The sequence below is a fragment of the Mya arenaria genome, chromosome 11 (genome assembly GCF_026914265.1).
Source record: "Mya arenaria isolate MELC-2E11 chromosome 11, ASM2691426v1".
Lineage (NCBI taxonomy): Eukaryota > Metazoa > Mollusca > Bivalvia > Myida > Myidae > Mya > Mya arenaria.
Window position 1 is genome coordinate 3299658 of NC_069132.1, and position 12126 is coordinate 3311783.

The 12126-nt window shown below is 44.2% G+C and overlaps 1 protein-coding gene across 1 annotated transcript; it reads left to right on the plus strand.

The window, feature by feature from the left end:
* Positions 1 to 7067: 7067 nt before the first annotated feature.
* Positions 7068 to 11823, plus strand: LOC128208932 (keratin-associated protein 19-2-like). The gene is made up of 4 exons (XM_052912654.1): positions 7068 to 7150; positions 8347 to 8425; positions 8661 to 8990; positions 11729 to 11823. Exons 2-4 carry the CDS (start codon positions 8374 to 8376, stop codon positions 11746 to 11748), a joined length of 402 nt encoding a protein of 133 aa, XP_052768614.1. The 5' UTR covers positions 7068 to 7150; positions 8347 to 8373; the 3' UTR covers positions 11749 to 11823.
* Positions 11824 to 12126: the final 303 nt, after the last annotated feature.

Consider the following 12126-nt stretch of genomic DNA (forward strand, 5'->3'; position numbering starts at 1 on the left):
GCAATTTTGGATACTGGTGGGCTAATAAGCCTGGAAATATCAAATTTGGTTCACTACAAATCACACTACAGACACATGATAACTTGAAATGTTATATACTTTTTTAAAAGAAACTTATATTAGCGTCATTGGCTCTACAGACAATGCAATGTCCTCTATATAATCGCGAACGTTCTAAGCTTTGTGTGCTCAACTGTGTGACTTTCATGGCTCTAGGTCATATAGTTTTGGAGTTTTGAGCGACACAATTCCAAATATGCCATTTTTTGCAAATCGAAGGGCCATAACTCAGGTTTTACTGAGTGTAGCGGGAAACGAACCCCCAGTTGTACAACTACACCACCACATGATTATTCCTGTAAGGTTTCATGACACTTAATATTTTATTATGTAATATATTGACTGGACAGATGGACAGACAAGGACATATCTATGTGACCCCCCCCCCCCCCGAGTTTCGGATAAACCCAGGGAGGTACACGGATAAACCTAGGTTGGGTCAAGGTAAACCCAGGTTGGTACACGGAGATCCCCAGGTAGGTACACGGAGGACCCCAGGTAGGTACACAGATAAACCCAGTGAGGTTCACGGAGATACCCAGGTAGGTTCACGGAGATCCCCAGGTAGGTACACGAAGATCCCCAGGTAGGTACACGGATAAACCCAGTGAAGTTCACGGAGATCCCCAGGTAGGTACACGGAGATCCCCAGGTAGGTACACGGAGATCCCAAGGTAGGTACACGGATAAACCCAGGTAGGTACACGGATAAACCCAGGTATGTTCACGGAGAAATCCAGGTAGGTACACGGAGATCCCCAGGTAGGTACACGGATAAACCCAGTGAGGTTCACGGAGATACCCAGGTAGGTTAACGGAGATCCCCAGGTAGGTACACGGAGATCCCCAGGTAGATACACGGATAAACCCAGGTAAGTACACGGATAAACCCAGGTAGGTTCACGGAGATACCCAGGTAGGTACACAGATAAACCCAGGTAGATACACGGAGATCCCCAGGTAGGTACACGGAGATCCCCAGGTAGGTACACGGATAAACCCAGTGAGGTTCACGGAGATCCCTAGGTAGGTACACGGAGATCCCCAGGTAGGTACACGAAGATCCCAAGGTAGGTACACGGTGATCCCCAGGTAGGTACATGGAGATCCCCAGGTAGGTACACGGAGATCCCCAGGTAGGTACACGGTGATCCCCAGGTAGGTACACGGAGATCCCCAGGTAGGTACACGGAGATCCCCAGGTAGGTACAAGGATAAACCTAGGTAGGTACACGGATAAATCCAGTGAGGTTCACGGAGATCCCCAGGTAGGTTCACGGAGATACCCAGGTAGGTTCACGGAGATCCCCAGGTAGGTACACGGAGATCCCCAAGTAGGTACACGGAGATCCCCAGGTAGGTACACGAATAAACCCAGTGAGGTTTACGGAGATACCCAGGTAGGTACACGGATAAACCCAGGTAGGTACTGTAAGGTACTGTAAGGTTTCATGACACTTAATATTTTATTATGTAATATATTGACTGGACAGATGGACAGATAAGGACATATCTATGTGAACCCCCCGCCCCCGAGTTTCGGATAAACCCAGGGAGGTACACGGATAAACCTAGGTTGGTTCAAGGTAAACCCAGGTTGGTACACGGAGATCCCCAGGTAGGTACACGGAGGGCCCCAGGTAGGTACACGGAGATCCCCAGTGAGGTTCACGGAGATCCCCAGGGAGGTTCACGGAGATACCCTGGTAGGTTCACGGAGATCCCCAGGTAGGTACACGGAGGACCCCAGGTAGGTACATAGATAAACCCAGTGAGGTTCACGGAGATCCCCAGGTAGGTACACGGAGATCCCCAGGTAGGTACACGGAGATCCCAAGGTAGGTACACGGATAAACCCAGGTAGGTACACGGATAAACCCAGGTAGGTTCACGGAGAAATCCAGGTAGGTACACGGAGATCCCCAGGTAGGTACACGGATAAACCCAGGTAGGTACACGGATAAACCCAGGTAGGTTCACGGAGATCCCCAGGTAGGTACACGGAGATCCCCAGGTAGATACACGGATAAACCCAGGTAAGTACACGGATAAACCCAGGTAGGTTCACGGAGATACCCAGGTAGGTACACAGATAAACCCAGGTAGATACACGGAGATCCCCAGGTAGGTACACGGAGATCCCCAGGTAGGTACACGGATAAACCCAGTGAGGTTCACGGAGATCCCCAGGTAGGTACACGGAGATCCCCAGGTAGGTACACGGAGATCCCCAGGTAGGTACACGGTGATCCCCAGGTAGGTACACGGAGATCCCCAGGTAGGTACACGGAGATCCCCAGGTAGGTACACGGTGATCCCCAGGTAGGTACACGGAGATCCCCAGGTAGGTACACGGAGATCCCCAGGTAGGTACTAGGATAAACCTAGGTAGGTACACGGAGAAACCCTGTGAGGTTCACGGAGATCCCCAGGTAGGTTCACGGAGATACCCAGGTAGGTTCACGGAGATCCCCAGGTAGGTACACGGAGATCCCCAAGTAGGTACACGGAGATCCCCAGGTAGGTACACGGATAAACCCAGTGAGGTTTACGGAGATACCCAGGTAGGTACACGGATAAACCCAGGTAGGTACACGGATATCCCCAGGTAGGTACACAGATAAACCCAGTGAGGATCACGGAGATCCCCAGGTAGGTACACAGATGAACCCAGGTAGGTACACAGATGAACCCAGGTAGGTACACGGATAAACCCAGGTAGGTTCTCGGAGATCCCCAGGTAGGTACACGGAGATCCCCAGGTAGGTACACGGATAAACCCAGGTAGGTACACGGATAAACCCCGGTAGGTAAACAGATAAACCCAGTGAGGTTTACGGAGATCCCCAGGTAGGTACACGGATAAACCCAGGTAGGTTCACGGAGATCCCCAGGTAGGTACACGGAGATCCCCAGGTAGGTTCACGGAGATCCCCAGGTAGGTACACGGATAAACCCAGTGAGGTTCACGGAGATGGCCAGGTAGGTACACGGATAAACCCAGTGAGGTTCATGGATATCCCCAGGTAGGTACACGGATAAACCCAGGTTGGTTCACGGAGATCCCCAGGTAGGTACACGGATAAACCCAGGTAGGTACTAGGATAAACCCAGGTAGGTACACGGATAAACCCAGTGAGGTTCACGGAGATCCCCAGGTAGGTACACGGAGATCCCCAGGTAGGTTCACGGAGATCCCCAGGTAGGTACACGGAGAACCCCAGGTAGGTACACGGATAAACCCAGTGAGGTTCACAGAGAACCCCAGGTAGGTTCACGGAGAACCCCAGGTTGGTACACGGATAAACTCAGTGAGGTTCACGGAGATCCCCAGGTAGGTACACGGATAAACCCAATGAGGTTCACGGAGAACCCCAGGGAGGTACACGGAGAAACCCAGGTAGGTTCACGGAGATCCCCAGGTAGGTACACGGATAAACCCAGGTAGGTACACGGATAAACCCAGGTAGGTTCACGGAGATACCCAGGTAGGTTCACGGATAAACCCAGGTAGGTACACGGAGATCCCCAGGTAGGTACACGGAGATCCCCAGGTAGGTACACGGATTAACCCAGGTTGGTACACGGAGATCCCCAGGTAGGTACACGGAGATCCCCAGGTAGGTACACGGATAAACCCAGGTAGGTACACGGATAAACCCAGGTAGGTACACGGATAAACCCAGGTAGGTACACGGATAAACCCAGGTAGGTTCACGGAGAACCCCAGGTTGGTACACGGATAAACCCAGGTAGGTTCACGGAGAACCCCAGGGAGGTACACGGAGAAACCCAGTGAGGTTCACGGAGATCCCCAGGTAGGTACACGGATAATCCCAGGTAGGTACACGGATAAACCCAGGTAGGTACACGGATAAACCCAGGTAGGTTCACGGAGATACCCAGGTAGGTTCACGGATAAACCCAGGTAGGTTCACAGAGATCCCCAGGTAGGTACACGGAGATCCCCAGGTAGGTACACGGATTAACCCAGGTAGGTTCACGGAGATCCCCAGGTAGGTACACGGATAAACCCAGGTAGGTACACGGATAAACCCAGGTAGGTACACGGATAAACCCAGGTAGGTACACGGATAAACCCAGGTAGGTTCACGGAGAACCCCAGGTTGGTACACGGATAAACCCAGGTAGGTTCACGGAGAACCCCAGGGAGGTACACGGAGAAACCCAGTGAGGTTCACGGAGATCCCCAGGTTGGTAAACGGATAAACCCAGGTAGGTACTCGGATAAACCCAGGTAGGTTTACGGAGATACCCAGGTAGGTTCACGGAGATACCCAGGTAGGTACACGGAGAAACCCAGGTAGGTACACGGATAAACCCAGGTAGGTACACGGATTAACCCAGGTAGGTACACGGATAAACCCAGGTAGGTTCACGGAGAACCCCAGGTAGGTACACGGATAAACTCAGTGAGGTTCACGGAGAACCCCAGGGAGGTACACGGAGAAACCCAGTGAGGTTCACGGAGATCCCCAGGTAGGTACACGGATAAACCCAGGTAGGTACACGGATAAACCCAGGTAGGTACACGGAGATACCCAGGTAGGTACACGGAGATACCCAGGTAGGTACACGGATAAACCCAGGTAGGTACACGGATAAACCCAGGTAGGTACACGGAGATACCCAGGTAGGTACACGGAGATACCCAGGTAGGTACACGGAGAAACCCAGGTATGTTCACGGAGATCCCCAGGTAGGTACACGGATAAACCCAGGTAGGTACACGGATAAACCCAGGTAGGTACACGGAGATACCCAGGTAGGTACACGGAGAAACCCAGGTAGGTTCACGGAGATCCCCAGGTAGGTACACGGAGATCCCCAGGTAGGTACACGGAGAAACCCAGGTAGGTACACGGATAAACCCAGGTAGGTACACTGATAAACCCAAATAGGTACACGGAGATCCCCAGGTAGGTACACGGATAAACCCAGTGAGGTTCACGGAGATCCCCAGGTAGGTTCACGGAGAACCCCAGGTAGGTACTAGGATAAACCCAGGTAGGTTCACGGAGAAACCCTGTGAGGTCCAAGGAGAAACCCAGATAGGTAGACTGAGGTACCCAGGGAGGTCCACGGAGAAATCCAGATAGGTACATGGAGAAACCGAGGATGGTATACGGAGAAACCCAGGGAGGTACTCGGAGACACCCAGGGAGGTCCACGGGGAAACCCAGGTAGATAGTCGGAGAAGCGCAGGTAGATATGGAGAAACAAATGATGGTACACGAAGAAAAAGTTGATAATGGTCATCATCATCATCATCATCATCATCCCCATCATCATCATCACCATCGTCATCTTCGTCGTCGTCGTCGTCATCGTCATCGTCTTCATCGTCGTCGTTGACATTGTTGTCCTAATTCTTCATCTTTCTTTTCAATTACTAGTATATCATCGTCAATTATGATGATATATATGTAAATGTATAGTAAAAAGCTTTCGTTTTTTTTCAGACACCAGATGCAAAATACATACATTGTAATGCAACAACTTTCAACGACAATATTTACCCATACTAGCAAAGCTATCGACTTATAAAACTTCGTGGCAAAGATTAATATCCTCTATAAAGGTTATACATTTTTTTATTAACAATAGTTGCAGGAATGTCGAAATATGATCTTGGATTACAGTCCCAGAATATGCTCTGCATCATACAATCTGCTGTATGGGTTCGTATTGTGTCAAAATGTGCCGTCACAATCCAAGTTACATAGCCAAAGTCCCGACGACCGTGTTCGTTCGTCCGTTCGTCCGAAAAGATTGTGTCGGCAGAATAGAATTCACATGCCTAATCTTCTTTTTTGAACAATTTCTAGTTGTTGCTGTTCGTGTTGTTATATTGTATTCACTGTGTCAAAATGTGTCGTCAAAATCCAAGTTACACGTGTTCATTCGTTTGTTCTTCCGAACAGTTTTTGTCGGTAGAATAGAAATCACATGTCTATTCTTCTTTGTTGAACAATTGGTTGTTGTTGCTATTCTTGTTGTTATATTGTATTCACACCTTTCCATGATTACGTGTTTTTTTTTCGATTTGTGTGTCAATACTAATGCACCAGTCAATTGTAACCACGCCCCCGTCCCCAGGTCCGGGGTTATACCGGGGATATCCGGGGAAATAGGCCGTGCTTTTACCTTCCAGGTGGCCCCGCAGTGCCGGGTGAATGCGGTGGTTTTGTTTATGCGCCAAGTTAAGCGAGGAATCGGCTTCACCTAGGGTCCCTGGGGTGCGGGGGCATTTGGCGGGGGGTTTACCAGCAGTTCGTCCCCGCACGGCGGGGATTTTGCCCGGGCTTGGCTGGACCGAAAGTCAAAGTCCCCGCTATTCCCCGGACCTGGGGGGGGGGGGTGGCGTTGTTACAATAGTTTGTACGAAATTCGGACGAATTTTGGGGAAATTACTACCAACATTCGTCGCTTACAAATTGATGAACAACAAGCTGCTGTTAAATTGCAAATTTGTTCACACGCATTGCTTTTGCTTTTTAATTTTAAACGTTGAGTGCAGATAGACCGCATGCGTCATTGTACTAAGTTGTAAAACGGTGATTAATCATAACCACAATAATTTCCATGTTTATATAAGTTATTTTAATGAAAATTAATAATAAGACAATAAAGAGACATTTGCAGACAGTGTTATACCTCAAACAGTCTTTACATTTATTAATCATACTAATTCCAAAACCTTTGCGGTATACTAGCCTAATTGTGGTTACAAATGGTGACGCGTGTTTAATAGTTCTTAAACAAGAAGAAACAATAAACATGAATATGACCATTCTCTTATTTGATGACACAGCAGACATTTATATTGATGGATTCCACCTGCTGTATGACAGGCATTATTAGTATTACATGTTTTCCTAATGAAAACCAAAAAAGTTATATCAATAAAAGTCAATTATATCATCTTAAACACTTGAAAATAATTGGCTTTACCATGAATCAATTATATACGATTATGACAAAGCTTAATTACTGGTCTGCAGTGAACCTAAAGTATAAATAGCCAGGTACTGTTGACTAAAGCACACCGTCCAAACATCATCATAAGGTAAGAGTTTCTTCTCTTTTTGTTCGTGTGAAATATCTATTGGTCATATTTACTTTAAACTTTGTTAATTTTTTACAACTTTTGAATTAAGCTGCTCATTTTATGTTGGTTTCTAATGTTGCGTTTATATGCCAAACATTTGTCCCTGGGGTCAAATTTTCCTATAGGGCATATATATATATACTTGGGCGAGTTTGCAACTGAAGAAATTTTGGACGCGTTTATATAGCAACTGTAGATTTGTTTTGGTAAAATGACAACAGTTTTTGTGTTGAAAAATATTTTCGAAACAATGATGTATCTAGTGATGTACATGTCTGTATTTATCACCACTCTTTTTCACTTAGAAATATTATGTTGCAGTTAAAAAGCTTGAAAATAATAAAGAAATCGGTGTCTCTCTAAACAAAAAACATAGTTGTCATACTGTACTCCAAAGTATCAGTTGAAATGGGAGTGTGAAAGATTTTAATTCAATATATATAAATGTTTAGCTCTCCATCTTGATCGCACACGAGTAAATAGCCAAACTTGAAAACACAATAATTAAATCCTGCATAAACCTTGTATTCATTTGTAGAAACAGACTGCCAGGAAATAGAAAAACAAGTTGGGTCGACTTTTGTTATAACAATTTTCTTTCTTCATTATTTTTTGTCAACTCTTAACTGTAATACCCTGCCATAATTGACCCCCGGGGGCACAAAGAATTTACATTTTTGTTAGACACACCAGGTAATTTAAAAGTACGTAAACAAATATATAATAAAAAGATGAAAGCGGCCTTATGGTTTAGGAGTCCGCATCCAAAAAAAAAAAATAATAATAATAAAATAAAAAAATCAGGCTAAAATCAAATGGTTTAAACTAAACTAAATATATTTTCCCGACAGTTTGTTTCTTTCTGTCGTATTAGCTAGAGAATGGTCGGCTGTGTTTTCAATTCAATGTAACACATGTAGATATAAAAAGTATGCTTTCCGCTTTCCTTCGGCAGTAATTTCTTGAAGACAACGTGATGTTAAAGACTATCATACTGGTAGGTTTATTGTTTGATGGAAAAGAAACGATATGATGCTAAAAAAGGAAAATTTAAAAATAATCTCTTGGACCTATTTCTGCCTGCCTCTGTTCGCTATGCAGTTTCGCTATGCAGTTGTATAGACCTTTGTCAATAAAGTGCCAACATTTTTCAGTGAACAGTTTAATTGTTACCTGGAGCTATGAATACCATTGTCGTGTTGTGCCTGTGTGTGCTGGCAGTCTCCGCCACACGTGAGTATACAATGCTATAAGGGTCGGAGAAGGAGTAGAAAATAGCTTTCAACACTTTTTTTCATATATTGATAATGGCTGGCGAAATTAGTGTAATTTTAAAGCAATGTTTCTGGATTCATTTCAAGTTGATAAAGCACTATGTTGGGGTAGTTAATTTATTTTTCATCAATTGTTGTTGCCGTTATTTTCTCGTCGTCGTTTTTGTTAGATGATGATTTGTTCATCATTTAAGCTATGTATGGAGGCTACGGCGGTTACGGAAGAGGCATGATGGGAGGTTACGGCGGATACGGCGGATACGGAAGAGGCATGATGGGAGGTTACGGGGGATATGGTGGCTATGGCAATATGGGAGGTTACGGCGGATACGGTGGTTATGGCGGCTACGGTGGTTACGGTGGATACGGAAGAGGCATGATGGGAGGTTACGGGGGATACGGTGGCTATGGCAATATGGGTGGTTACGGCGGATATGGTGGATACGGCGGTTACGGCGGCGGCATGATGGGAGGTTATGGCGGTTACGGTGGATACGGACGCGGTATGATGGGTGGTTATGGCTGTAAGTTTGTTTATATGGTTTTCAATCAAAGTTTATTATGTATATACGAACGTTTTCGTTGCTAGACATACAATTATAGATTATTTTATAATGGATTGTTCAATACAAAGATTTAGATATTTGAATGAGTGACCAGCTTGAAAAGGCTTATTGAACGAGCCTTTATGCCCTCTATTTTTCTATACATACTAAATGAAGGATGACTTCACTCACCTCTCTTTTCCTATTCATACCAAAGTAAGGATGTATTTACCCGTCCTCTATTCTCTGTCAATGGAATATCCCGGCTGTATTTTACCAAGCCCTCTAGTTTCTGTCAATATCATATTTCGGTTTTATTTTACTAAGCCCTCTATTTTCTGTCCATGTCATATCCCGGTTATATTTTACCCGCCCTTTATTTTCTATCCATGCCAAGGCCCGGTTCCATATCATATCTAAGGTACATTTTACGCACCCTTCTATTTTCTGTATGTCATAATGCGGTTATATTCTACAAATCCCTCTATGACTTTATGTCTTATATGTATAATCCCATACAAATGATTCTATATATCCAGCCATGTGTAAGACATTCATTTTATACCAAGTATAAATTCCATTCAACCCTTGGTGCTCCATTATGTCAAACACTGGCTACATTTCATCCAGCGCTCTGTTTTCTATTGATGTCAAACTCTGGCTACATTTCATCCAGCCCTCTGTTTTCTATTGATGTCAAACTCTGGCTACATTTTATCCAGCCGCCTCTGTTTTCTATTGAAGTCAAACCCTGGCTACATTTCATCCAGCCCTCTGTTTTCTATTGATGTCAAACTCTGGCTACATTTTATCCAGCCGCCTCTGTTTTCTATTGAAGTCAAACCCTGGCTACATTTCATCCAGCGCTCTGTTTTCTATTGATGTCAAACTCTGGCTACATTTCATCCAGCCCTCTGTTTTCTATTGATGTCAAACTCTGGCTACATTTCATCCAGCGCTCTGTTTTCTATTGAAGTCAAACCCTGGCTACATTTCATCCAGCCCTCTGTTTTCTATTGAAGTCAAACCCTGGCTACATTTCATCCAGCCCTCTGTTTTCTATTGATGTCAAACCCTGGCTACATTTCATCCAGCGCTCTGTTTTCTATTGAAGTCAAACCCTGGCTACATTTCATCCAGCCCTCTGTTTTCTATTGATGTCAAACTCTGGCTACATTTCATCCAGCGCTCTGTTTTCTATTGATGTCAAACTCTGGCTACATTTCATCCAGCGCTCTGTTTTCTATTGAAGTCAAACACTGGCTACATTTCATCCAGCCCTCTGTTTTCTATTGATGTCAAACTCTGGCTACATTTCATCCAGCCCTCTGTTTTCTATTGATGTCAAACTCTGGCTACATTTTATCCAGCCGCCTCTGTTTTCTATTGAAGTCAAACCCTGGCTACATTTTATCCAGCCGCCTCTGTTTTCTATTGAAGTCAAACCCTGGCTACATTTCATCCAGCCCTCTGTTTTCTATTGAAGTCAAACCCTGGCTACATTTCATCCAGCCCTCTGTTTTCTATTGATGTCAAACCCTGGCTACATTTCATCCATTCCTGTTTTCTATTGAAGTCAAACCCTGGCTACATTTCATCCAGCCCTCTGTTTTCTATTCGCATCAAACCCTGGCTACATTTCATCCAGCCCTCTGTTTTCTATTCGCATCAAACCCTGGCTACATTTCATCCAGCCCTCTGTTTTCTATTAATGTCAAACTCTGGCTACATTTTATCTAGCCCTCTGTTTTCTATTGATGTCAAACCCTGGCTACATTTCATCCAGCCCTCTGTTTTCTATTGAAGTCAAACCCTGACTACATTTTATCCAGCCGCCTCTGTTTTCTATTTATGTTAAACCCTGGCTACATTTCATCCAGCGCTCTGTTTTCTATTGATGTCAAACTCTGGCTACATTTCATCCAGCCCTCTGTTTTCTATTGATGTCAAACCCTGGCTACATTTCATCCAGCCCTCTGTTTTCTATTGAAGTCAAACCCTGACTACATTTTATCCAGCCGCCTCTGTTTTTTATTTATGTTAAACCCTGGCTACATTTCATCCAGCGCTCTGTTTTCTATTGATGTCAAACTCTGGCTACATTTCATCCAGCGCTCTGTTTTCTATTGATGTCAAACTCTGGCTACATTTTATCCAGCCGCCTCTGTTTTCTATTTATGTCAAACCCTGGCTACATTTCATCCAGCGCTCTGTTTTCTATTAATGTCAAACTCTGGCCATATTTTATCTAGACCTCTGTTTTCTATTGATGTCAAACCCTGGCTACATTTCATCCAGCCCTCTGTTTTCTATTTATGTCAAACCCTGGCTACATTTTATCCAGCCCTCTGTTTTCTATTTATGTCAAACCCTGGCTGCATTTCATCCATTCCTGTTTTCTATTGATGTCAAACTCCGGCTGCATTTCATCCAGCCCTCTGTTTTCTATTGATGTCAAACTCTGGCTACATTTCATCTAGCCCTCTGTTTTCTATTGATGTCAAACCCTGGCTACATTTCATCCAGCCCTCTTTTTTATTGATGTCAAACTCTGGCTACATTTCATCCAGCCCTCTGTTTTCTATTGATGTCAAACCCTGGTTACATTTTATCCAGCCCTCTGTTTTCTATTGATGTCAAACAATGATAACCCTTGCATAGTTTTCTATCGATGTCACCCGGTTACATTTTACCGGCCCCTCTATTGTTTATTCCAGACAAGAAGAGCTACTATTGAACACATTGACAACAGCAGCTGTGCCAGCAGACGGACGGACAAAAACTATTTATGCTTTTTCGTACTAAATAAATTTTCTGCATTCCAAATATGTATTTGTTGTTTGATTGTAAGATCTTATTTTTAAATTTGAATATACATGTACATTGAAAATGTAAGTTTCAAAGCAAACTTTTGCTGCACGAATGCCGCCTCGATTTGTGCAATGTAACTTGTCATTAAAATATTCACGAAAAATCATGTGAACAAGTATCTTTGTTCAAATCGTGTAAATTGATCTGGTTCAAATACTATTTGTCTTATATAATAATAATAATAATAATAATAATAATAATAATAATAATAATAATAATAATAATAATAATAAATAACTAACAT

Coding starts and splice junctions, on each gene's coding strand:
- LOC128208932 (XM_052912654.1), top strand. CDS start 8,374: ATGAATACCATTGTCGTGTTGTGCCTGTGTGTGCTGGCAGTCTCCGCC. Junction 8,426..8,660: donor GCTGGCAGTCTCCGCCACAC/GTGAGTATACAA, acceptor TCATCATTTAAG/CTATGTATGGAGGCTACGGC. Junction 8,991..11,728: donor TATGATGGGTGGTTATGGCT/GTAAGTTTGTTT, acceptor TGTTTATTCCAG/ACAAGAAGAGCTACTATTGA.